The sequence below is a fragment of the Panthera onca genome, chromosome A1, assembly GCF_046562875.1.
Source record: "Panthera onca isolate mPanOnc1 chromosome A1, mPanOnc1 haplotype 2, whole genome shotgun sequence".
NCBI classification, from domain to species: Eukaryota; Metazoa; Chordata; class Mammalia; order Carnivora; family Felidae; genus Panthera; species Panthera onca.
The window spans coordinates 156,954,424-156,981,548 of NC_138339.1; the positions used below are offsets into that span (position 1 = coordinate 156,954,424).

The 27,125-nt window shown below is 47.8% G+C and overlaps 2 protein-coding genes across 4 annotated transcripts in view; one reads left to right on the forward strand and one right to left on the reverse strand.

Annotated features, from left to right (window-relative positions):
- LOC132676064 (ankyrin repeat domain-containing protein 26-like) overlaps positions 1 to 15,609 on the reverse strand; it is a 140,436-nt gene extending 124,827 nt beyond the window's left edge. Inside the window, exons 1-4 of the mRNA XM_081790863.1 lie at positions 15,344 to 15,609; positions 10,484 to 10,598; positions 10,149 to 10,322; positions 3,333 to 3,439 (exon numbers count right to left, since the gene is read on the reverse strand). Coding sequence (XP_081646989.1) covers positions 3,333 to 3,439; positions 10,149 to 10,322; positions 10,484 to 10,598; positions 15,344 to 15,594 — 647 coding nt within the window. The 5' untranslated portion in view covers positions 15,595 to 15,609. The remainder of the gene's footprint in view (positions 1 to 3,332; positions 3,440 to 10,148; positions 10,323 to 10,483; positions 10,599 to 15,343) is intronic.
- Positions 15,610 to 15,808: 199 nt separating this feature from the next.
- Positions 15,809 to 27,125, forward strand: part of LOC132676182 (uncharacterized) — a 55,075-nt gene continuing 43,758 nt past the window's right edge. For 2 of the 3 annotated variants that reach the window (XR_013557748.2, XM_078452614.2), the window contains exons 1-3: positions 15,809 to 16,312; positions 16,939 to 17,011; positions 17,577 to 17,710. Coding sequence is in view for 2 of the 3 variants with exons in the window: in XM_078452614.2 (XP_078308740.1) it covers positions 16,184 to 16,312; positions 16,939 to 17,011; positions 17,577 to 17,710 (336 nt within the window). In the remaining variant the exon portion in view is untranslated. The remainder of the gene's footprint in view (positions 16,313 to 16,938; positions 17,012 to 17,576; positions 17,711 to 27,125) is intronic. The other variant, XM_081790882.1, reaches the window with a different exon arrangement.

Sequence of the window (27,125 nt, forward strand, 5' to 3'; positions counted from 1 at the left end):
CCATGGCCTCTTAGGTGATGCTCATTACTCTGGGAAGGGCAAGATGAGACCTTCCATGACTTCAGAAAAGATGCTCCACAGGATTTAAAGTGGTGGTCCAGGGGCACCTGGGTGGCTCAGTCCGTTGGGCATCCAACTCTTGATCTCAGCTTGGGTCTTGATCTCAGGCTCGTGAGTTCCAGCCCCATGTTGGACTCCACGCTGGGCATGGAGCCTACTTAAAAATAAGGCAGGGGTACAGATCTGCTAACAAAGGAGAAAGGGAAGTCCGATCTCTTCCTGCAGCATCATTTGAACCTCTCTGACAGTTTAGAATGATCCCAGCTAACATCTTCTGGCAAAAAAACAAAACAAAAAAAAAAAAGACAAACAAGATCCTCAAAGGGTAACCCATAAGGAAAGTCTAGGCTAAGATATGGGTTCCACATAGGTCTTTGAGTGTGGAGGGACAGGGGTGTATGGCGAAAGCCAGGAGGCCCAGCTGCCCCAACAGGGTGCTGGTGCTTTGGGATAGCTGCTGAGCATATGTGCATGTGCAGTGAACAAAGAAACTTTATAGCTTTGAAATCTAAGTGTGGAACACCATGAAGACTGAAAACCCTGGATCAGCAAGGGAATCCTGGGAGTAAAGGTCAATCACGACCTGACTGCAGCACCAGTTTCAACAGCAATGCCGCAGCAACAGAATCAAAGGAAACTGTAGAATGATCAGGATGTCCTTTTTTTCCCCTCCAAATGACTTGTGAAAGAGGACTGTCTCTTTGGTCTTAGGGTGCTCCTTAGGTTCTTGGAAAATTCAAGGGACAGAGTACAGGAGATAGCCCTCAAAGGAAAGTAGAGGGTCTTCTACAAAACTGAACATTTCAAGACCCAAGTTACTAGTTAGAAAACACAGAGATGTAGCATTATTTGTGTCCCATGCAGAGGGGTTATACTTGAAATGAAATGGATAAGGTTAGGATCCTGGAGGATAAAGGTCTCAAAAGTCCTGAGATAAAGAATTCTGCACACATTCCTACTTCCAACTAGTCTAGTCCTTTGCTTGATTTCTGGCTAATGTTGTGGACTAACCGACTGCCATTCCAAAACTGCCTGACCAAACTACGAAACCCCATCTGTTACATACAAAGTTAACAGTTAAATTATTTTAAACCTCAGTTTAGTAATAACTAGCATTTTAATACAAACACTTACAGATTAAAACCCTTAATATAAACATATTCATCTGCAGCCCATCCATATACATCTTGAGGAAAGGGGTCAATACCTTGCTGAAGAAGAAGCCTGACTACATTTGTTGAGTCATAATTTACAGAAAGCATGAAGGCTGTTCTAAAATAACAGGAATAACTTCACTCTTAGGAATTTAGAGTTATTTAAACAGCTAATTTGATATACTTTATCAGGTTAATATCTAGCCTATCTGTTCAGAATCGACCATTTACATGTTTCAGTGTTCATCTGTGTAAATGATCTCCAAGACTAAAATGAAGGGACAAAAAGGAAGCTTCTTGTCCCACTTGGGTAATGTATTATAGAGTTGCTAATTTAAAGTCGTTTGATAAACAAGAAACTATGCTAGGTCACTTATCTGAATAGGTAAAGATTTAAAAAAAACTAATTCCCCACGTCTTCCTTAATCTGATACAGTGCACTTCAAAGCCATCTAGAGGTCAAGTAAGTATTAAAAACTATCTGCAGGCTTAAAATGATAATATTTTAATGCGAATGCTAACAAAATAGGCATAATTATAGTTAACGATGCTGATAAGCATATGGTAGGCACTAAATTAAATGCTATGTATATAAAATATTATTTATGCACACCCACCCTTGAAGGATATATTATTATCCTCCTTTTCATATCAGGAAACATATTTAGTGATGATACGTAACACTCCCAAGGTCACAACACCTAGCCAGTAGGAAAGCTATGAATCAACCTAGTCTTGTGTGAATCTAAAGCACATCTCTTCCTTCTTTATCACCCACCTATAACTTATCCTCATTAAAGGAAAAGTCTATACAGTTAAAGTTATCTTTCATCTTTCTACTCCTACCAATTGAAAATAAAATAAAAAATACATATACTGGACATGAAAAAGGATAAAACCTGATGAGACTTGGTAAGAGTAGTTAATCATCATTAGAGATCACCTAACGACATCAGTATTACTCAAAAAAGAAAAAAAAAGCAATTTAAAGAAAAGTGTCATCCAAAAGACACAAAAACTCCTATTTATGTTTAATATGCATCTTTTTTTTTTTTTTAACATTTATTTGCTTTTGAGAGACAGAGCTCAAGCAAGGGAGAGGGAGAGAGAGCGGGATACACAGAATCCAAAGCAGCTCCAGGCTCCGAGCTGTCAGCACAGAGCCCGGCGTGGGGCTCGAACCCACGAACCATGACATCATGACCACAGCCAATGTCATAGACTTAAGCAACTGAGACACCCAGGCACCCCAATATACATCTTTGAAGGAAAATGTATATGAAGTAGAAACTATTTTTTTTTTTTTAGTTTATTTACGATTTATTTTAAGAAAGAGAGAGAGTGCACATGAGAGTGTGGGCAAGGGGCAGAGACAGAGAGAGAGAGAGAGACAGAGACAGAGAGAGAGAGAGACAGACAGAGAGAGAGAGAGAGACAGAGAGAGAGAGAGAGATTGAGAATCCGAAGCAGGCTCTGCACTGTCAGCACAGAGCCTGATGTGGGGTTCAACCCACGAACCATGAGATGATCACCTGAGCCAAAGTCGGATGCTTAACCAACTGAGCCACACAGGTGCCTCTATGAAGTAGAAGTTTAAAAAATACCATAAAAGGTTTAAGAAGGCCAATATTGTGCCCTTAAGTAAATTAAGAGCTGAGAGTCCACCCTTTATAAAACTAAAATGAAATCCCTTTAGTTAACACAAAATCACGTGGCAGAAAAACAAACTAACAAACAAACAAACAAACAAAAAAACATTGCAGGAGCAACTGGGTGACTCAGTTGGTTAAGCATCAGACTCTTGACCTCAGCTCGGGTCTTGATCTCAGAGTCATGAGTTCAGGCCCAGTGTTGGACTCCACGCCGAACATGGAACCTACTTAAAAATAAACACTGCAAATGACATGAGTCAACATCATCAAGGAATATGAATTCTGCTATACCCTGTTCTTCATGTTGCCCAGTCAGAATAATTGCTTTCTACCTAACTGGTGATGTGTTGACATTTTTCACTATATAATTACAAATTAATCTTCTTCTTCTGAAGTTAATCTTCCTGACTTGAATAATTATTACCACTCTAGAACCATACTAAGGTTTAAAAGAAAACTACTGCACCTTTTTAATTTATCCTCTGCATGTGTATTTGCTGCCTTTTCTACCAGAACTTCCACTATTTGCTGTTTGTTTTCATTTACAGCAACTAGAAGTGGTGTGATGTTATCCTGTAAAAGAGCAAAAACAAATGATAATTTACAAAATTACACCTTTCCATATGGAATTTTAAAACATACAAAAGATCCTCTAAACTGAAACATATAATACAAAAAGTAAATAAAAATGGCCTCTTCCTTCCCACCACTGTGCTTTCACCTGCTGCTGCTTCTCTTTAAAATAGCCCTCCTCCACGGGGGCACCTGGGTGGCTCAGTTGGTTAAGTGACCAACTGCAGCTGAGGTCATGAGCTCAGGGTTTGTGAGTTCTATCCCTGCATTGTGCTCTATGCTGGCAGCGCACAGCCTGGAGCCTGTTCCAGATTCTCTCTCTCTCTCTCTCTCTCTCTCTCTCTCTCTGCCCTCGCTCTCTCTCTCTCTCTCTCTCAAAAAGAAATACACATTAAAAATTGTTTTTAATAAAATAGCCCTTCTCCACCTCCTTCAACAGATTATATGAAGTCATTCTCCCAAACTCACTTCAAACACTCACTGGTTCCAAGATCGTTGCTTCTATCACAGTACTTATCATGGTATACTGTAGTTATTGTTCCCTATCTAAACCAAGAGCTTCTTGAGAGCAGGGGCTATTTCTTATCTCTATATCTCCACACTCCAAAACACAGCAGTATATGCTTTAAGTACTTTTACTGAATTAATAACCTAAATGATGGTCTCTGGACTAGTGTTTCTTAAATTACCTTCCAAAGAATACCTACTTTGCCAGAAGGTAAGTACTATGTCCCATTGGAAAGATTTCATGATCATCTATGTTTGAGAAATATTATAAAACTGCATTATATGTCTGGCATTACAGAAATCCATTTAAATCTGCTCAGTCCCCATTTGACAATCCTTTTTGTGGCAAACATTCACATTTGAGGAATCAGAGTTTCAGGGATATAGTTTGGAGAGCTTTCCGATAAAGGTGAAGCTTTTCCCCAAGTTATACAAACTTGCTTGTCTTCTGTCAGCGGTATCAGGATCCACTGACATCCGAGATGTCAACATAAGGCATCGCTGCTCCAAATGGGTCACTAAGGACATGGGCTCAGAACTCCAAGAGTTAAGCTTCAAATGAACTTTGATTACTTAATATTAAATAGCCCATGGGCTTTCTCCTATTATAAAATGCTAAATTTTTATCTTAACTGTTGGGAAGCTCCATATGAAATTTTATTGTCAATTATAATAATCCTGGGACCCTAATACGTATCTACTTCTAAAAAAATCTGTTTGTATTCTAGTTGTATTCCAGTTTCCACTGGAATAGCTACTTACTTTATATTTTAGGCAAACTATAAATCGGAAATAAAAATATAATGGCTTATCAATAAAAACTCAAACACTGATTTATACAGATCATTTTTAGCATAATGAAAGTGACTACATTATTTTCATTTTTAGGGAACAATGCTGAGGAGAAAGAGAATATTGTCTGCAATGGGCATAACCTATTCAACTGTAACCATGATTAATCTAATACGGTTTGCAAATATTCCAATAGGAATACGATTATTCAAATTTTGTTTCTTTTAATGTTTATTTATTTTTGACAGAGAGAGACAGAGCATGAGCGGGCGAGGGGCAGAGAGAGAGGGAGACACAGAATCCGAAGCAGGCTACAGTCTCTGAGCTGTCAGCACAGAGCCCCACACGGGGCTCAAACTCACAGACAGCGAGATCATGACCTGAGCCGAAGTCGGACGCTCAACCGACTGAGCCACCCAGGCGCCCCAGGAATACGATTATTTATAGTACACAGAAGGAAAAAGTGTCTTGTTTTCAAACTAACTTATGGGGCACCTGAGTGGCTCAGTCAGTTAAAAGGCCGACTTCGGTTCAGGTCATGATGTCATGGTTTGTGAGTTCAAGCCCTGCATTGGGCTCTATGCTGACAGCTCAGCCTGGAGCCTGCTTGGGATTCTGTGTCTCCCTTTCTCTCTGCCCCTCCCCCACTCATGCACGTGCTCTCTCTCCTTGAAAAATCAATAAACATTAAAAAATGAATAGAATACAAAAACAACTTAGAAAGTCTAACTTGGAAAATTCAATCCTATTCCGAAGACACTAACATAAAATACAAAATATATATTATAAATTAATATGGATTGCCTTGAAAACCTTGAAATCTTTATCAAAATAGACCATAAAACAGAGGCGCCTGGGTAGCTCAGTCAGTTAAGCATCTGACTCTTGACTCTGGCTCAAGTCATGGTCTCATGATTCATGAGTTCAAACCCAGTGCCTCCTAGGGATTCTCTCTCTCTTTCTCAAAATTAACTTTAAAAAAAATTACCAAGGTTTCTTTGTGTCCAAAAGAGATCTGATTAACACAGTCTAATATATATATATAAACATATATATAAATATACATATATATAAACATATATACATATATACATATGTACATATGTACATATACATATGTATATATGTATATTTATATATATATACATATATACGTATATACATATGTATATATGTATATACGTATATATGTATATATGTATATATATATACATATATATGTGTATATATGTGTGTCCAAAAGAGATCTGATTAACACAGTCTAATATATATATATAAACATATATATAAATATACATATATATAAACATATATACATATATACATATGTACATATGTACATATACATATGTATATATGTATATTTATATAAATATACATATATACGTATATACATATGTATATATGTATATATGTATATATGTATATATATATACATATATATGTATATATGTGTGTGTATAAATATGTGTGTGTGTATGTGTTTGTGTATATCACACAAATATATGATATATACGTGTATATATATATATACACACACACATATTATATATATATATATACACACACACACACACATATATGATATATATATATATATATATATATATATATATAATAAAACAGTAATTGTAAACGCATTGCTTATGAAAGCAAAGTAGGTGACTCGAGTAAGTGAAGAACCTAAGTGGGGACAGTAGCAAACTGGAGACACACATACCTCATATAAAAAGGTCAGCCGCTGAAATGCATACCAAACAGTAGTATGGGCTCAAAGTTCCAGGTATGATTCTATAAGAAGTGTCTGAAATCCAGATTTCTGCATGAGTGTCATAATTTTAAATGTTGACTCAATTTATGGAGGAAACGAAACACATCCAGGGGCCAAATTTAGTCAATAGCCCACGGGTATTTTGGTTGTGCATAAAGCAAATATTTGTATGTAAATCTTTCCTGAAGTATCAGTATCACGTTTTAGCAAAAACTTAGGCCCCAACATGTAATAAAAATTGCTATTAAGACTCATAAGAGGGTAGGGGGGCCTGGGTGGCTCAGTCGGTTGAGCGTCCGACTTTGGCTCAGGTCACGATCTTGCGGTCCATGATTTCGAGCCCCGCGTCAGGCTCTGGGCTGATGGCTCAGAGCCTGGAGCCTGCTTTCACTTCTGTGTCTCCCTCTCTCTCTGCCCCTCCCCTGTTCATGCTCTGTCTCTCTCTGTCTCAAAAATAAATAAATGTTAAAAAAAAAATTAAAAAAGAAAAAAAACAAGAAAAAAAAAAGACTCATAAGAGGGGAGCCTGGGTGGCTTAGTCAGTTGAGCATCTGACGCTTGACTTCAGCTCAGGTCATGATCCCAGAGTTGTGGGACTGAGTCCTGCATCAAGCTTGGCACTGAGCTTGGAGCCTGCTTGAGGTTCTCCCTCTCTCCCTCTGCCCTTCTCCCCCACTCACACTCTCTCTGTCTAAAAGAATCACAACAAAAAGACTCGTAACACCCACTTTAAGAATTTTTCCAATGCTTCTTAAAACCGCAATCTATCTGTGTTTAATTCTCCCAGACTGTTAATCAAATAGACAAATTAGTTCACAACTATGCTGAAACTAAATTATGAAAACAATTCTCAACTGTATTGTCACTAACTACATTTCCATGTTTAAAACTACCATTTGGATTATGCCAGGGCTATATGAATTTAACAGACATCATAAGACAGTCGGTCACATAGCTTCAACTAATAAAGAAGATTGAAGATTTTCTCCTATTGCAATCAGGAAAACACTGCTTGTGATAACCAAATGGCTATGAATATGAGAGAGAGAGAGAGAGAGAGAGAGAGAGCAAGCGTGAGCGAGTGGGGGAGGGGCAGGGAGAGAGATTCTCATGTGTCTCTGCACCATCAGTGCAGAGCCCAATGTGGGGCTCGAACTCACAAACCATGAGATCACAACCTGAGTGGAAGTCAGATGCTTAATCAACCGAAAAACCTGGGTACCCCTGCATTCAGTAGTTAGCTTTTTTAAATTTTTTTTAAATGTCCACTTTTTGTGGAAGAGAGAGAAAGAGCACGAGCAGGGGAGGGGCAAAAAGAGAGGGAGACTACAGAATATGAAGCAGGCTCCAGGCTCTGTCTAAGCTGTCAGCACAGAGCCCAACACGGGGCTAGAACTTGTGAACTGTGAGATGATGACCGGAGCCTGAAGTCAGACGCTTAACCGACTGAGCCACCCACACACCCCAGTAGTTCTTAACCAAGAGTTGTAGCACAGTCTCAAAAAAAATATTTCTAAATATCCATGTCTATGTATACATGTTACTAGATTTACTCAAACTCTTCAGGGGAGAGTTTAGGCTTGTTAAAAAAAAAAAATTGAAACTTCCCCAGGGCACGGGGATTCACCACCACAATTCTAGCTGAGAGCTGGTGCAGCAGACAATCACATCAGTCTCATCTATGTGGCCAACTCCCTCTATCATTTAAAGATTTAGCCAAAAGAATGACTTATCAAAACTGCATTTAATTTCCCTGAGCAGAGGTAGAACAGGGACTAAATGTAAAGTCAAAATGCAACTTGATTGCATTACTTTTAAACTTCTTACTTCCCATCAAGATATTCTAGATTTCAGAGCAGAGTTTAGACTCTTACCTAAGTGGCTGTTTCTGCCAGAATAGGATTATATGACAGTTAATTATTTGTTCTTTCTTCTCCTTGCCCACTTAATCAACCACCTGTTCACTGCCAATCTGATTTCCTCTGAGTCCTCCTACACTTGGTCTCTAGGCAGGTTTACAACTCACTCTTTCCCTAAGTAACAATTATTCCCCTCAAAAATTGAAGACTCCTTGACTAAACATATAAACTGAAGGGAAAAAAATAAACAATAAAACAAACAACCTCTTCTTGTTATTTTCTCTCACTTGTCAAATTTCCAAATTGGCCCACTTAGTTCTGACTGCTCCCTCCTTTCCCCTTTTTTCTCTTAAGCCTTGGCCAATAAAAGATAAATCCCATTTTTATAAATCACTTTTTTATCAAATAGGAACTTGTCAACAGCAGCAATATTTTTTATTGTAAAATGCATTTCTTTTCTTTGAGTTTTAAGACAAAACCTAGGGCAAATTTTGCTTTCCTGTGTTGTTTTTCACTAATAAAAAAAAAATTGGATGGGAAAAATATTTGAAAACAAAATAAGTTTTACCTTTAACAAATATATTGTTTTCATAAATATTTGTCATAAATACATAAAATAAAGCAGTATTCTCTGTTTCTTTAGAAGTATCCTTATTTAAAATGAAATCTTAGGGGTGCCTAGGTGGCTCAGTTGGTAGAGCATCCAACTTCGGCTCAGGTCTTAATCTCATGGCTCATGAGTTCATGCCCTGCATTGGGCTCTGTGCTGACAGCTGGGAGCCTGGAGCCTGCTTCAGATTCTGTGTCTCCCTCTCTCTCTCTGCCCCTCTCCCCCTCTTGTTCTGTCTCTGTCTCTCTCTCTCTCTCAAAAATAAATAAAAAATAATAGGAAGGAAGAAAGAAAGAAAGAAAGAAAGAAAGAAAGAAAGAAAGGAGAAATCTTAGATAAATAAGTTATTGCCAAATATTCTCATTCAGGGAATCCTTGAACTTCCGAATACGTAAAATTGACCCTGCCCGTGTCAACCAAGGGTGTTCCTCTAGGGGCTTCAGCAGTGAGAGGTAATGCATGTCAAAGAAAAGGCAGGTGGGCCAGCAAGCGTGGCCATCATCTACTCCCCATGTACAGCTACAACCCTGCTGAGGAGCTACACAAGGTTGAGCAGGAGCTACTCTCTGAAGTGGGACACCCCAACATGGTACATGGCTGGTCGAGTGGCTACCAACACAAGTAGATGCCTTTGGTGGATGTCAAGACATGACCTGACCCCAATGCCCTCATCTTCAGAGCACCGGGGCCTGCAGTGCCCAGCACCTACAACCTGCTGCTTTCTCCTCCCACTTGCACACATCCAAGCTCTCCCTGCTGGGTCTGGGTGTCCTTTCCTCCTCCCACCTATCCCCAGCAGCACCCCTTGCCTAAGCCCCTGCATAGCACCCAGCCTCCATCGTCACCTCACTCCCCTCTAGACCTTTAGTCCTTTATGGGCTCTGAGACTACCATCCACTTGTAGGCACTAATGGAAACATTTTCTTTCTGGGGTGGAAGGGTGGCTGGGAGATACAACTTTGCCCTTTCTGTGGGCACTACTTTTTTCTAGCCCTCCCTGACTTGGCATTGGAGTTATTTCCATGATGACAGGGCCTGATATATAGAATTCAGTGAGTGAGTGTGTGTGTGCGTGCGTGCGTGTGTGTGTGTGTGAAATAAAACATTTTGTGGTTAAAATATTCACGTATATATATAAAATTTCAAATACTGTATAAATTCGTTCTTTACCTTATTTCTTGCTTCAGTATTCGCATTGTATAGCAGCAGCTTCTCTATTATGGATATATTATCACCAAAGGCCGCATAGTGGAGAGCAGTGTTGCCACTCACATCCCTAATATTTGGATCGGCACCATTTTCCAATAGTATGTTTACACATTTCTCTTCCTGGCACTGTACGGCCTGTCAGTGATATGCCAAGAAACAGAGTGTAAATTCTGAGAATTTAAAGTAAGCATGCCACAGGTTTCACCAATTCGTTTTGTTTCAAGGCAATAATTTCATTTTCATTCTAAGTAATGACATCAAATCTATCTCAGGCAGACATAGCTGGTACTACATACCTTCATGAGAGCTGTCCTGTTTTCATGATCACAGAGGTTAAGATGACATTTCCTCTCTACTAGGAGGCTCACCACTTCTGGATGGCCATTGGCACAGGCCAAATGGAGAGCAGTCCTAAAAAAGTGAGAGGACTTTTTAGGAAATGATAGTGCACTCTCTCAAAACTTGCAGTTAATTCAGGAAATTGTAAACATTAAGTAGCATGTTATTCCTATGCCTCCAAAACAAAGATTCAGTTTTCCTCTGGAGAAAGTACAATATTTAGTAGTGATTACTCATCACACTAATAAAAGAGCAGCCTGTTTGAAGAGAAAGAGCATGACCTGGGGATTCAGCTCCACCTGGGTTTGAATCCTAGTTTAACTCTGTCACTCACTAGTTATTGCTTAGACTTATCCTCAATGTCCTCAACAAAAGGGGATAAAAATAGTAGTTGTCTTGTGTCACCTGGCTAGCTCAGTCTGAAGAGCATGTAACTCTTGATCTCAGGGTCGTGAGTTTGAAGCCCCACATAGGTGTAGAGATTAGTAAAAAAAAAAAAAAAAAAAAAAAAAAAAAAAAAAAAAAAAAAGATAATAATGAAATGAAATGAAATGAAATGAAATGAAATAAAATACTGAGTAGTTATCTCACAAGACCTCGTTGTGATGCTTAAATGAGGATCTATGCAAGTATTTAGAACACCTCCTAGCACAAATAACATCTCAATAGTTGTTGGATAATATAATTTTTACCATTACTACTGCTTTACATAGACAACACTTCAGTTAGGTACCTTGATACAATTACACCTACGTTGCAGATATGTTTTAAGGATTAGCAAGAATACTGCGTTTCAATGATTCCAAGATGCTCATTTTGTCACATTTTAATATCTCTGACATTGGAACGCAATTTATAACTCAAAATGTCTTACAACTGTAAATGGCAGGACTTTAAAAAAATAATTGGCATATAAAATAGTGGGACATCATAGAATCTTGGTGTCTTCCATTATGTGAAATGATGGTATATACAATAGGTCTATTGCAGTTCTAGTCATATGATTGGCACTTAAATAAATTTTAGTTCTGAAAAGCATTATAGGAAAAGAGGACTAAATTAACAAAAGGAAAACATTTTTTAAGGACTTCTTACTTTGCTTCTCAAGAAAGTTTAAGCCACAGGAAACTCAGGATTCCAATGACTAGGAACAGCTCATTTTATTAAATATTGAGGTCTACAGATTGTACGAAAATCAAGTATTTCCAGTGATCAATATTAGTACCTACTACTCTCATAAATTTCAGAAGGGCAGGTAAAGGTTATCTTTTACAATTTTCTATCTTCAGAAACTTTGAAAGGAAGGAGGAAAACTTCCCATTGAGATTAAGTCCTAATACTTCAATGTAAAATTTCTCATCTTAGGGGTGCCTTGCCGGCTCAGCCAGTACAGCATAGGACCTTGATCTCAGGGTTGTAAATTTGAGCCCCACAATGGGTATAGAGATTACTTAAAAATAAAATCTGGTGCAGAGCCTGCTTTAGATGCTCTGTCCCTCCTCTCCCTTTCCCTCTCCCCCTGCTCATGCTTTCACCCTCAACAATAAATAACACTTAAAACATAAAGTAAACAAGATAAAAGCTGGGGCACCTGGGTGGTTCAGTCTGTTAAGCGTGGAGCTCTTGATCGGGCTCAAGTCACGATCTCATGTTCACTGGCTCAAGCCCCATGCTGGGACTCTTTGAAAAGTGTATTGGAAAAGTTCCTGCTTTCAGCACGGCGCCTGCTTGGGATTCTCTCTCTCTGTCCTTCCATTGCCCCCACCCCCAACCCCACCCCATCCCTCTCAAAAAATAAATAAATAAACTTAAAAAAATAAAATCTTTAGAAAATAAATAAATAAAATTCCTCATCTTGCTCATACTGTGCAAAATGAAGTCTTTGTGAACAAAAGGATCTTGGGTAGAGTATGTCCGCTAAATAATATATGTGCAGGTTCTAGGTGATAAATAAATGGATGCAAAGAGTGGATAAATACATTTGGAGAGTTCAATATTTTTAAAGAAAGGTATATAAAGGAAAGCATACTTCTGAAACAGTAAATAAACACTTATATTTGCTAAGTCTTATTTTTTTCATAAGCACACAACTAATATATTTTATTTTCATGATTAATATAAACCATTTACCTATTACACATAATAAAGCTACCTATAACAGAAAACATATGTATATGCTTAATATGTGCATAATAAAATCTACAAGTGAAAATAAAAATACTCCCTTTACTTCTGAAGAGGCCAAAAGTTGTCCAAATATGCCAATCCTCAAAAAACATTTTAATTAACTCACTTTTCTTATTTTACATCCAAAAATATTTTTTAACACAAAGTGAGAAATTATTTTTATGTATATAAGATCAATATTCTTGCTCTTCTCCAGGATTACTTCAACGACAATAAACCCTTTCTGTTGATAATAAACTTTTAATAGGACCTTTATACACCTTTTCCTGTAGAAAGCACAGATTTTCTTTGAAGGCAAAGAAAAATGCATGTAAATACAAAGGCTTAGAAATAACAAATGTCATCACATTTTGTGCATTTTTGGGCTTAACATAAAACCGTAGTCTGCTTGTGTGTACCTATGATCACACTGATTTTTGTTCTCACTTAGTGATCAACTAAAGCACAGCTCTGCATCTCTGTGTATATCTATTATCTATGCCACTTTCAATGATCACATATCCATCTTATGGATGTAATGACATTTACTTATAAAAGCCATTATACGAGTTCTTCTTAATACATTGCTATTTTAAATAGTGCTGAGAAAAGCAAAATGTATGTCATTTATCTCTAGTGATTTCCTAAAGATATTTTAGTAGAAATAAAATTGATGGGTAAAAGGAATACATATTTTTTAAATGTGGTACTTACACCAAATTGTCTATTGGAAAGTCGAAAACAACTTAAACTTTAGCGGCAGTATAAGCACCATCACTCTATTTTCACAAAGGTTGTAGATGGAAAACTGTATTTCAGTCCCTTTTTCACTTAAATTTCTTTTTTCCCAGGGACACTATATTTCCCTATGTCCACTGGTCCCTTGTAGATATGCAAAGAAATACTTTGCACGATTTCAAATTACAGGTTTTTGTTCGTTTTGATTTCAAAGACTTCCCTGTAAAACGAAGATAGATTCTGTTGTCTGATACAAATATGTTGTAAATATTTGCAAGTGCATTGTCTTTTATTTTAATAATATTATTTTCTGATAGAGGCTTTTAGTTTTTTATGTTGCTAAATCAATCTCCAGAATTCTTGATTTAAAAAAATATTTTTTAATATTTATGTATTTTTGGGAGACAGAGACACAGCGTGCAAGCAAGGGAGGGGCAGAGAGAGAGGGAGACACAGAATCTGAGCTGTCAGCACAGAGCCTGAAGCGGGGCTCGAACCCACAAAGCACGGGATCATGACTCCCAAAGTCAGACCGCTTAACTGACTGAGCCACCCAGGGGCCCCAATTTTTTTTTTTTTTGAGAGAGAAATAGAGAGAGACAGAGAGAGACAGAGAGAGACAGAGAGAGACAGAGAGAGAGAGAGAGAGAGAGAGAGAGAGAGAGAGAGAGGCAACACAGAATCCCAAGCATGCTCCACATTGACAACAGGGAGCCCGTCGAAGGGCTTGAACCCATGAACACCTGAGATTATGACCTGAGCCAAAATCAAGAGTCAGAGGCTTAACTGACTGAGCCACCCAGGCACCCCCCAAAAGTCTTGCTTTTCAAGTCATTCTTAGGATGGGTAAATAGGCATTTGTAGGATTTTTTTCTGTTACTTTTCTTATTTTGCCTATTAAAATTTTTAAATTGATACCCCATCTGGAACTTAATTTAGGGAGATAAAATTCTAACAAGTTTTCTCCAAATCGGCTGTTTCTCCACTACTTACGAATAGTTCACCTTTTCCTACTAATATGAAATGTCACCAGTATGAAATTCTAAAGTCTTATGTATATTTGAGCGTTGGTCATGTTCTACTCTGCACCACTCCTTTATCTGTCTTTTCAGCTGTGTGTAAATGAATAATTTGTGGAAATTTCAGGTACATTTTGATATCTGGAAGGGCAATCTACCTCCTATATAAAAACATAAGTTCTTAGGTTAATTCCAGTTTGTTAACATACAGTGTTCTATCAATTTCAGATGTACAAGATAGTGAGTCCAAAAATTTCCTTAATGACATCACAAGAAGAGCATGTGTAGCTCAAAATTCTTAAAACCAGGATGCTTTCATTTGCTTTACCTAACACTGACAAATACAGGAAGGGTACACATTTTGAGAAAAAGGAGTCCTCCTATTCAGAGCCATCTTCCACTTCAAAATGTCCTTCCAAGGTTCCTCAGGAAATAGCACACATACCTAAGTGTACACAGACATAAACTGGATACTGGATTTTGTCCCAAGAATTTCTAGCCCAGAAGTTGATTACAGGAATTATTTCTCCCATTATGCGCTTTTCTGTGACGTTATGGTATGAAAATGAGTCCATTAAAAACAACATGTTGTCGACACTTAATTTCGTGTGTATTACTATTGAAATTTGGGTAAATCACGTCAAACTTGAGAGTCAAGTGGTCTGCTCAGGAATTACCGGGTAGGTGCCAGGGCAGCTGAAGACTTTGTTTTTGCCGCTCACGCTGTTGGCCTGGTGCTAGACCACGTAGGGTTCCCACGACCGAGGGGCAGCGGGACCTCAGGAACCCAGCCCCCTGAGGGAGGGCTCGGATGCACAGGTAGAGCTAGGCCAGGTGTGCTCTTCTCCCAGGTCCGTCCCACCTCCTCCCTGCCAGCCTCCAAGCCCCTATTACCTGTTCATCTTGTCTCTATCATCCACGCCATTTTCCCCCAAGAACAGAATCTGTTGCACTTGTGCTGCATTGCCCACACAGGCAGCCTTGTGGATCTTTCTGAGATCTCTGTCTTGGACATGGTAACCCAGCAGCAAGTTGTCAATTCTATTGTTCTTCTGCCCAACGCCCCTGCCCTGCCTCTGCAAGCCAGAAGCGGAGCCCAAGGGCGACATGCCCTTCTCCCTCCCGAACCCCCAAATCCTCTTCATGGCGAAGCCTGCGGGCTCCACAGAGACTTCACCCCGCCCTCCCTTTCCACTACCTCCGGAGCCCAACACTAGCGCCGGAGACAGGCCAAACCCGCCTGGCCACAACACCCCAGCAGTGAGGATCCGGGTTTGGGTAGCTGCCACTTCTCAGTAACCGGCAACAAGCAATACCGCCAGACACAAGCGCGCTTGCGCACTTCAGAAGAGGCAACCACTGCGCATGCGCACAGAAGCCTAACTGTCAACGGTACCCACAGCTCCAAAGCCCCCGTCCGCCGGCCCAGCGCGGCGCAGCGAACAGAGGGGAGGGGGCTCCGGTGGGGGGTAGGGCGGGGTCCCAAGCCGCGGAACCGAGCGGGAGCCAGCACCTCTGCTCGCCACGCTCGGGTCTCGCCTCGGCACCCTTCTCGCCCCACGCGCGCCTCCCGAGGGGCCCCGCCCCCGCGCCGGGGCCCAGGGTGCAGCCAGGCGGCCGTGCCTGGACCGTGGGAAGGGCTGGAGGCGGGGCGTGAGGCGGGGAGAGGGGCCGGGCCGGGGCCGCGACGCCCGCGAAGCCTGGAGCCCGCTGCAGCCGCCACCGGATCCCGGGATGGGACGAGAGACTGCGGCGGAAGCCAGCATCTCCCAGCCTGGGGCCCCGGGGGCCGCGGAGCCAACGCCGCCGCCGCCGCCACCGCCGCCGCTGTTGCCTCTGCTGCTGAGACCAGGCTGGAGATGGGTGAGTTGACACTGGCGTCCCGGGGGACCCGCGCCACAGCCCCTCCATCCAGGCACTCCTAGCCCTCGGCCTTGAACTCCGCGCTGCCGGCCCAACCCCCCCCCCCCCCCCACGCCTTCAGGGCTCCCACAGCCCCCTCCCTCCCTGAGCATGACCCTAGGGGCGGGAGCGGAACCCAGGGGCCGTGGGTTGGGGGCTTGGAGACAGGGAGGTGGGGGCCGGATGCCTGGGAGACTGTTGGGCTCCCACTCCCACGCCCAGGCCCAGCGGGGCACTGTGAACGGAGGGGAGGGGGCTCCGGTGGGAGGTGGGGCGGGGTCCGGAGCTGCCAAGACAGGCGGGAGCCCGCACCTCTGCTCGCCGCGCTCAGGCCTGCCTTTGGCACCCCTCTCGCCCCACACGCCACTCCCGGGGGGCCCCTTCCCCGCGCCGCGTCCCAGGGTGCAGACTGGCCGCCGTGCCTGGACCGCGGGAAGGGGTGGAGGTGGGGCCGGGACGCGGGGCTATGGGCCGGGCGCGGGGCCGCGATGGCCGCGATGCCGGGCGCATGCCTCAGCCTCCGCCCGAGCCCGAGATGGGGTCAGAGGCTGCAGCAGACGCCAGCATCTCCCCGCCGGGGCCTCGAGGACCGCGCAGCCATCGCCGCCGCCGCCGCCACCGCCGCTGTTGCCTGCGCTGCTGAGACCAGGCTGGAGATGGGTGAGTTGACCCTGGCATCCTAGGGACCCCGCTCCGCAGCCCCTCCATCCACGCCCTCCTCCTGGCCCTCCGCCTCCATCTCCGCGCTCCCGGCACAACCACCCTCCCACGGCGTCAGGGCTCCCACAGCCCACTCCCTCCCTGAGCGTGACCCTTGGGGCAGGAGTGGGAGCCCCGGGCCCGGGTGTTGGGGGCGTGGAGACAGAGAGGTGAGGGCCGGATGCCAGGGAGACTATTGGATTCCAGGGAGACTGTAGGGCCCCGCGCCTACAGGGGAACTGCGAACAAAGGGCAGGGGGCTCCGGTGGGGGAATGGGGTGGGGTCCGGAGCCGGGGAGCCTGGCGGGAGCCGGCACCTCTTCTCGCCTAGCTCCCTCCGGCCTCCCCTTGGCACCCCTCTCGCCCCACACACCCTTCCCGGGGGGGCCCCTCCCCCGCGCCGCGTCCCAGGGTGCAGCCTGGCGGCGGTGCCTGGAAGGCGGGAGGGGTGGAGGTGGGGGCGTGAGGCGGGGATGTGGGCCGGGCGTGGGGCCTCAAGGTCCATGATGCCCTGCGCTCGCCCCAGACTCTGCAGGAGCTCGAGTTGGGGTGAGAGGCTGCAGCAGACGCCAGTATCTCCCCGCTGGGGCCTCGAGGGCCGCGCAGCCATCGCCGACGCTGCCGCTGTTGCCTGCGCTGCTGAGACCAGGCTGGAGATGGGTGAGTTGACCCTGGCGTCCAGGGTGACCCTAGCCGCAGCCCCTCCATCGCCGCACTCCTGACCCTCCGCCTCCATCTCTGGGCTCCCGGCCCAACCCCCACCCCGCCAAGCCGTCAGGGCTCCCACAGCCCCCTCCCTCCCTGAGCGTCACCCTAGGTGCGGGAGTGGGAGCCCCAGGAACAGGGTTTGGGGGCTTAGAGACAAGGATGTGGGGGCGGGATTCCAGGGAGACTACTGGGCTCTGATGCCCCCTCCCCCATCCAGGCTGGCCCCAGGACCTTTCCCAGGCCCTGGAGGGCAAAGCCTCATGCCTTAGATCCCCTCCTTAGGCCTGGGCAGGGGCATCCCCTACGCGAGGGGCTCAAAAGGCTCTTTGTGAGCTCTGCCCCCCCACTCCCCAAGCCTCTAGCTTGGGGGTCCTGGAACAGGGCGGGAGCGGAGGCTGGGACTGTGGCTGCTTGTCTGGACCAGGCAGAGGGGCGTGGGGAGAGCACCCTTAGTCCTTTAGTTGGGGTTGGGGGGGGGGGGCGTGGCGAGGCTCAGTTGCTTTTCACTGCACTGGGAAGGGTGGGGAAGGGAACCTGGCTGGAGGAGGGCTCTATCAATATCTGCAAATAGTGAGTTCTGGAAGCTGGGTTGGGGAGGGGAGCTTGGATGTAAGTCAGAATGGTGGCACCTGAGCTGGAGTGCCATGAGAAGCAGAGGTGGGTCTCAGCCAGCTCTAGTAGCTGGAGGTCATGTGACTCTCCTGGCTCTGGAAGACTCCCTTGAAGGCCTGTGGGCAGGAATACTACCCCAGAGAGACCCCTCCATGGCTCCCCAGAACTGGCACTGCCCCATCCCCATAGCACTCTTTGCCACTCCTGGGACACCAGTCCTGACCTGCCTTGATGGGGAGCTGTGGATACTGGCGGGTCACCTCCCCGGGCAGGGCAGGTACTGAAGATCCAGGCCTCCGGGTGCTGAGGAGATAGGCACAGGGTCTTGGGAAAGTTTGGAAGAGGTTCTGCCAGCCCAGGGAGGAGAGAGAAGTTGCTGGAAGAGTTGGCTTGCTCAGCACTAAAGGGAAGGGCACTCTAGGTAGAGGGAATGGCTGGAGCAGAGGCTGTGAGATGTGAGCGCCTGGTCGGGGTGGAGAGTTGTGGAAGGGGGGGCTGGTCAGGTATGGGAGTGACCCACGTGAACGAAGGGAAGGAGGGCCAGGTGGAGGTGAGGTGTCAGGCCATCCCAGCGAGCTGGCCCAAGCAAGCTCCCAAGGACAGCGAGGAGCTGATGGGGCGGCAGTGCTGCCATCTGGCTCAGCAGCCCCTCTGGAGTCTGCCCAGGGTCCCTGCTGTGGTCAGGGCTGCTTGGCTCACATCTGCCGGTGGCTGGACCACCCCAAGCAAGCCCGCTTTCTGAGTCTCAGTGTCCACATCTGTCAAACGGGGAGACTCCTCCACAGGGTTGTGGGGAGGTCTGCATGAGGTGATGAGTGTAGGGAGCCCAGCACCTGAGAAGGCCTCGGGAAATCCTTGGCCGCTGTGCCAGTATGTTTACCTGGAAAACGGGGGCATTGATGTCAGCTGGTGGGCCAGTCTCAATTTACCCTGTGGCGATGAGGATCCTGTGAGGGCTGGATGTGACCCAGGGAAGCCAGGGCTGGGGGCACTGCAAGTCCATGTGCTCATGCTATTCTGGAAGAAGAGAGAAGCAGTGGGTGGCGGCCGGGGCGGGGTGGTCCTCCTTGTGCCCCTATGGGCACCTTAGCCATGGCATTCAACGGACCCTGCTGTGTTCCCCAAGGCCAAAGCCTCTTTGTTCTCCATGCTGCACGATGCACCCCTTCCTCCTAGTCAGCCCTAGCCCTGCACATGGGGGACCAGGGCTCCCTTCCAGAAGGTTCTTCAGACACTGAGACCAACAAACACAATATCTTCCTGCGAGGGGCACTGTCATGGGCAGACGGGTGGAGAGGACACAGACCTTAGCCCCAGGAGAATGGAATCTAGTTGGGCAGCAAAACCAGTCGGGCCTCCATGGTCTTGCGTAGCACTGTGCTGGCTGCTTAGGGGTGTGTTTGGGGGGCTGGGGTTGGGGGGATGGGGGGCTGGGCGTTGCAATAATTGCACCATGGGACAGTCAAGGGCAGAAGTTAAAAGCAAGGACTCCAGATCCAGTGGCCCAGGTTCAAATCTCAACTCTGCCACTTCTTACTGTGTGAACGTGGACTGGTGACTCTGCCTCTCTGTGCCTCTGTTTCCTTGCCTGTAAAATGGGAACGAGGCACACTAGTGCTATTTGAACAGCTTGGTTCAGTTTCTAGTGGGCATTTATGCCCCCTCTTCCAGAATGGGTCTCCCAGTTCACCCCTGCGTCCTGGAAGACTACACAGCCTGCTCCAGTAGGCTATCGTCTTCCTCTTGTGTGTGAGTCCCTATAGGCGGGGGCCTGCCTTTCTGTGTCCGTTGCTTGGGCAGGGGGCAATGGTGTGCTGGCAACAGGCCCTCTGGGAGAAAAAGGTACCTGATAAACAGCGTTGGCAGGTTTCCATGGTGTAAATCTTCCAGCAAGGCCCATTTGAGGCTACCAACAGCTTAACCATCTCGCAGTGGGAGCTGGTCCATGCCAGCTTTAGCACCCAGGCATTCAGTAGGTGCTTAATAAATGATGGTTGAATAAGGAGAGAAGGCTCCAGAGACTTGGAGAGCTGCCAGGCCATACTGTAGCTGAGAGAGGGAGGCATCCGACAGGCTGAGGCCAGGACAAGAGACCACTCTGAATAAGTAACCCATGGTGAGATGGAGGGCAGAGGGGAAGGAGGACTGGTGTCCTCCCTTCCTGGGAACCTCTGCACCTCTGACCCTGCGTCACTTCTGTTCTGGATCCTCTTGACCTTGGCCTGGTTTGGGCTGTCTGCACAGCATGACCTAACTGGATCCCAAGCGTTAACCTGACAGAGCTCTGAGAAAGGGTCCAGACGGGTCTCAAATGTCAGATTCTATTCCCTTGCTTATGCTGTTCCCTCTGCCTGAATGTCTGTTCCACCCACTTCTTCCTATGTGCCCTGAAACTCTGTCACCCTTCAAAAGCCTCCACCCCAAATCCCACAGACCCTCCTCCCCTTCTGCTGTTTCTCTGGCCTTGCAGCCCTTCTCGTGTGCACCCTGCCTGTCCATAAAAATATTAGTAGCTAACATTGCATCTGGACAACGACCTGTGATAGAGGTACTGTGATAATCCCTTTTGCAGATGGGGGAATGGAGGCTCTGTCTTGTTAATGACCACCCATCCTTTGCCTCTCAGCTTGAGCATCCGTTCGTTGTGCAGAGAGGCTCCTTGCTGTGGGCTGGGCAGAGCACCACTTCTCTTTCTTCAGTGTGTTTGCTGTGGCGTGTTCCACTAGGCCGTGAGTTCCCTATCCTATAGGAGCTTGAATGAATGAAAGAATGAATGAATGAGTGAATGACTTTCAGCCCCAGGGAGCATCCCTGTTCTTTTACCCATTCCTCCTCCCTTTCCATCCCTGTGGGAGGAGACTGACCCTCCAGAGGGCATCCTCACACCATGGAGGGATGGTCACAGGGACCCTGCTTAGCCACACCTGCCAGAAGGGAAAGGGAAGTGAGGCTTTGGGCGGGGCTGAAAGCAGGCATGGTGGAAGGGTAGTGGACCACCCACCTGTGGTCTAGAGTGGGGCTGACATGGGCCCACAGCACTGCCTGTAACCCAGGAAGTTAACGGGGTCTCAAAATACTTTTTCTTGCACCGCCCCAAGTGGAAATTCCCCTGTTGGCCCACTTATTTTCGTTTTATCTAGAAAAATAAAGATGGAAACAATCATTCACACACCCTAATTACTCCATTGCTTTATGAATTTAGAGCCTGTTTGGCTCTAGACTTTGGCTCCTGCTGAAGGAGGAATCCCCTGGGAGGGGCAGGGTGAGGGCCAAGGCAGGAGGCCAGAGTCTGCTCTGACGCTGGGGCCTCCTCGGGGTCTGCCCTCCAGTTGCCCTCTCCTAGCAGGCTGGGAACTTCCCAGAAGCAGCAGCTCAGATTGGGGTCTGAGCAAGGGAGGGTGGCCAGAGGCAGTCTCCAGGATTCTGGTTGACTGGGGCCCAGAATGGATGACTTCCCAGGCTGTTCTACCCCACCTCGACCTCTGAGTCATAATAATTTGCTGCTATTTATCGAGCACTTACTATGTGCTGGGCGCTGGGCCAAGCACTTTGTCGGCATCATCTCAGCTATGCCTACTAACTTCCCTTGAAGCAGGTACTATTATTCTCCCCTTTTGGCACTTTGAGGGTGCCTGGGGCCCGGGGCACAGGGCCGGGAAGTGGTGGGGCTGGGATTGTATCCAGCCTGAAGGACCCCCATAGCCCGATGGGGCCCCTTGGATAGACCCCTCAGTCACTCAAAAGGGAACGGTCTCTGAAGCCTGGACGCCCAAGATAACCACGTCACTGGTATCCTGGCCTCCAGGCCACCCTCCTTGTGGCCCTGATTGCCACTCCCTTCTTCCCCATAGTCCTGGGGCTCTGTCTCTGGAAGCCCCGTGTAGCCTCACCTGGGCGGCTTGGGGAAAATACAGACTTCCTAGGCCCTGCCACACCCCGCTGAGTCAGAGTCCCACTACGGGAGAGGGGGCTGGAAACCCAGATTTTAAAATGTTGTCCTGGGGATACAGAGCTTGCAGACTCCCAGAACCGCTGCCCGGCCCAGTGGAGTTCAGGCTGCTTTAAGAGACTCCCTTGCCCTTAACCCAGATCTCTATGACCCTGCCCCCGCTTGTGTTCTCAGCCTCTGCCCCCTGCTACCCTAACCCAGCTCTGCACACACCACACCACACTGACCCCCCACGCCCCAATTTGCCTTTATCCAGGCACCTGCTGCCGCTGTTTCCTTCTGGAAACAGGTCCCAACTGGCCACAGACCCCACAGAGCTTGTGTAATACTCTGGACTGGTCGATCGCGGCCCCGCTCTTGCTAGCCCGGGCCTGGAACACAGCCTGGGGGAATCATGGTGGGTGAGCGATGGTGGCCGGGGAAGGCGGAACAAGGGAGGGCTGCCCATGACAGGTAGGGCTTCTAGGCTGGGCACACAGGCACTCTCTGGGGGCCGGCACCTTGCCTAACATGCAAAAGGCATTTGATGACTGTTTCTTAACTGCTTAATGAATGGTGATGGGTCGTGTGACAGGTGAGGGCCACTTCCGGAAGCAGTGCAGATTGGCCGGTTTAAGCAAAAGATGGAGAAGGTGCCTTCCGGGCCATCTCTGAGGACCGTGAATATTAATGGTCCGAACTCATTTATGGCTCGGATGGGAGTGAGGGGCTGGTGCTTTCTTGCTTGATTTCATTTCAGTATCTCAGGAGCCCTGGGAGGGGGTGCTGATGTAATCTTTATTTCGTTCAATGGAAACTGAGCCCTAGACAGGTGACTTAGTAGGGTCACACAGCTGGGAGGGGTCCTGCAGAACGGGGCCTTGCCCATTGTGTGAAAAAAAAAATAAATGAGTCTGCACTCTACAGTTTCTGAGGCAGTAACACATTATCTCAGTTGGTTCTAGCTGTGGCTTGGAGGTGTGGCTCTACATTTTCACCTATGCCCACATCCCAGGGTCAAAAAACCTGCATCCAGGGGCCTTCTGTGTCTGTAAGGGGCGGTGGTGGGAAGAGATCCTGCCTCCGGCCTGGCGGGAGAGAGAAACAAAGAGGCAGTGTTGAGGGCTCTGGCACATAGTAGGTGTTTGGGAACCCCTGTGGTCAGTTCAGGCAGAGCCAGCTCTGGTCCCATCTGGACCTTGGAACAGCCCAGATCAGTCTCCAGTCTTTGAGCCAAGGCCCACAGGGTGTGGGTGACGGGTCCAAGGTCATACCTGCCATAAGGACTAGAGCAGAGGGTGTGAGGCTCCTCCACCACGGCAGAGAGGTCCAGGGAATGGGGCAGGGGCATTCTGTGTGTGCGGGATGACCTCTGTCAGAGCCATTAAACCACAGAGCCTGGCCTCAAAGGGCCCCCAGGCAAACCCCCTCTCAGGGGTGTCCAGGACTGCTGTGGGGCCTGGCGTGTTATTGCTGTCACGGAAGTTCGGGGCCATACCTGAGTAGGGACAGTGGTCCTACAGCCACCAGTGGGGGATGTAACAGACTCTGTGGTCTGCCTCCAGGCACTGGCATGTGGGGAGGGCAAAATGCACCAGCACCCCACCCAGACTAGAATCCAGGTGCTGGCTTCCCCCACACACACCTCCCCCACCCCCACCCCGCCCCGCCCCGCCGCTGGGCCTTTGCAGATGCTATCCCTCTGTCTGCAGTGGCCTTCCCCTCCTCTCCTGGCAGGTGCTGGCTCATCCTTTAAGACCCCACCAGGAAGCCCTGCCTGACTCCCACCCCAAGGGCCAGGCTGACCCACCCTGACAGGATTTCCATCTGGCTGCTCCACAAGATGCTGAGAACCTTGAGGGCCTGATCTGAGATGCCAGTGGAGTGGACAGGGAAAGCAGCTGTAAGGTGCAGCCCAGTTCAGGCAACTGTCCCTGCAGCCCAGAGAGGAGACCATGCTGGGGAGCTAGCCAAACACGTCCATTTCACAGAGGAACCATTGAAGGCCCGAGGTGCTTGGGACTGACCCAGAGCACCCTGGGGAGTGTTTGGTAGTCCCTTTGTGTCTTGTAAGAGGAGAGCCCAGGGCTTTGTGGCCGTACCCCTCCCCCACTCCGGTCCCCAGCTGGAACATTTGTCTGCAGGATCCAGGTCAGGTCTGAGGGGGATGGGAAGAAGCCCAGGAGAGCAAAGTCCCCAGGGCTCAGGTCTGCACTCGGTCTTCCCATGTGGAGGACAAAGCTCCTTAGAGAAAATGCTTGCTGTCCAAAAGCTGGCAGGAAATCCACATCGATAGCTCATTCTAGCAAGAAGGTGCACGGGAAAAAAAGCCTGTGAGAACTTAGGCCCAAATGTTAGGCCAGGGATGGTGGGTGATATTACCCTTCTTTCGCTGTGATTTTCACATTTCCTAGGTTGTAGGTGAAACCTTTATAGCCAGAAAAATGAAGTTACCATGTAAAGGAGAGAGGTCTAAGAAAAGGTGCCCTGAGAACAGCCAGCTCCCCATTCATGAGACTCTGGGGTCACCAAGTGTCAGTGGCTTCCAGAGGGACCCTGGCCCCGGGCCCATCCCCCAGAACAGGCGTGCCTGGGGCAGACAGCTTAGCCTATGTGTCTCTTTCTCAGAATTTGGGTCAGCGAGAGACCTGGGGTTACTGGGAAGTAGCACACCCAGAATTTCATTCAAACCTCTGCTGTCCTTCCTGTCGTGTGGGATGGGCCTCAGGGCCCTCACCTTCCCACCTCCACCTGGAAAGCCACCCCACCCCACCCCACCCCAGGCTGCCCTCTGCCCCTCCCAGCCAGAGGTGGCCCTAGGGCTATTTGCTTCACCTCCATCCGGGTGCCCAGGTGGGTGCATAGCACTGTTGACTGTCTTCCTACTGACTCCGGCCCCGAAGTGCCTTTCCAGGGGGTCTACCTACAATGTAGTCAAGTTCGACCTTGTGGAAATGGTCTTTGGAATCACAGCTGAGCCTTGATCCTGGGTGAGGATTCGATCTCCGTCTCCCCCATATACCTAGTACAGAGCACCCATTCATTTGGTCACCTGTCATTCAGCCAAGTGCCAGGGCCCAGGCTAGGTGCCAGGGGCACAGCTCTGCTGACTTGAGGGTGTGACGTGTCTGTGTTTTTGAGCACGTGTTTTGTGCACATCACCTGCACGCACACACAGCATGAGCATCTCTGTCATATGTGAACTCTGGTCTTTGAGGCTGTGACAGTGTGTAATCCTACCGGGACTCCGGGCACACCTGGTTAATTCATTCTGCAAGTGTTTAACAGACACCCACTAAGGAAGTCAGGCTCTGACCCCAAAGAAAAATGACCCAAGGTCTCTGTCCTCGGGAAGTGCCATCTTGGGGGCTGTCGCCGTGCGGACTGGTGGGGGCAGAAGCCAGAAGGGCTGGGGGTGGTCAGAAACGTGGTCCTGGAGACACAGGGAAGAGTGGGGAAGGGGGTTCCTGCCCAGCTGTGAGTATGATCTCCAGTATCCCGTTCAGCCCAGTGATCTGGGGCCTGAGACAGGCCTCCCCAACTATTTTCATGCCCTAAAGCAGCCCCGCGGGCCGACGGAACCGGAGCTCCAGGTGGTGACCTGTGAGCCCCGACTGCTGGGGGCTGGGAGAGAATACAGGGAATGAAAATGAAGCATGTGGGCCGGAGAACCTACCTGGGCTGCAGACCTTTCTGAGAGGTGAACTTGGGGACCAGACACCAGAACACAGCACCTGGAAAGTAGAACCCCGTGATCCAGACCAGAGAAGCGGGATCACGGAACTCAGAGGAGGAAGATGGAGCAGCAGACCTAGAATGTGGGCCTTCTAGAACCTGGAACACTCAAGTCAGCCGGAAGCTGGAAGATCCAGTCTGTGCCCCCGATGGTCAGTGGGGGAAACTGAGGTCCGGCAGGAACGGGGAGGTCTTAAGCATTGGCGAGCTGCAGTGGCACGCACGTGGTCTCTGCTGAGCCAGGACCTCTCCACAGCTCGCTGCTGCCTGACCTGGGGCGAGTCCTGTCCCCTCTCCAAACCTCAGTTTCCCTCTCTGTGAAATGGTCACGTGATGGTGAGACAAGATGGAGCACTTCACCTGGTGCTCAGGCTCTCCCGGCAAACTTAGTGGCATTGCTAAGGCCTGGACCCTGGCCACTTGACTCCTGAATGACTCTGTCCCATTGTGGTGATGGTCTGGTCACTGCTGTTCCTTTCTCTTCTTTCTCACACTCAGTGGGACATTTGGGCACTTGCGGCCCTTTTCCGGAATGCTCTCGGGATCTAGCAGAGGGAAAAGACTAATCAGAGGAGCAAGAACAGACTGGCAGCTCCATATGAAGGAGCAGGCCCTGGTGCCTACAGCCCTGCATGGTGCCCTGTGCCATTTGGTGAGGGCTTCTTGAGTGTCCCCCGGTGGAGACAGTCGGGTCCTGAGCCGAGGGCACCACGGCCCCTCGAAGGCAGGGGTGGGCAGAGGTGGATTGGGAAGGGAAAAGAGAAAGGGCTCATTGTTCCAGCTCCACAGAGGCTCCCCAGGCGCACCTGCTCCAGGCCACCTCTCCTGAAGGAGGTGGAATACCTTGATCGGGCTCCCAGAGAGCCGGAGCTGTAGGATCTGGGCCAGGAGCAGCCTGGTCACTTCCCCAGATCCCCGTGAGGCGGCATTACCAGCCCCCGCTTTTCTGCCTCCAAGAGAGTAGGATTCCAGAGTTGGGGGCAGGGGGCAGAGCCAGGGTCCCAGCCCATCCTTTGAGCCAGCAGCAGCCGGGCATGGTGCCAGGCACTGATGGGGTGAACCAGGGGTGAACTGAGCACCCAGGGGTGAACT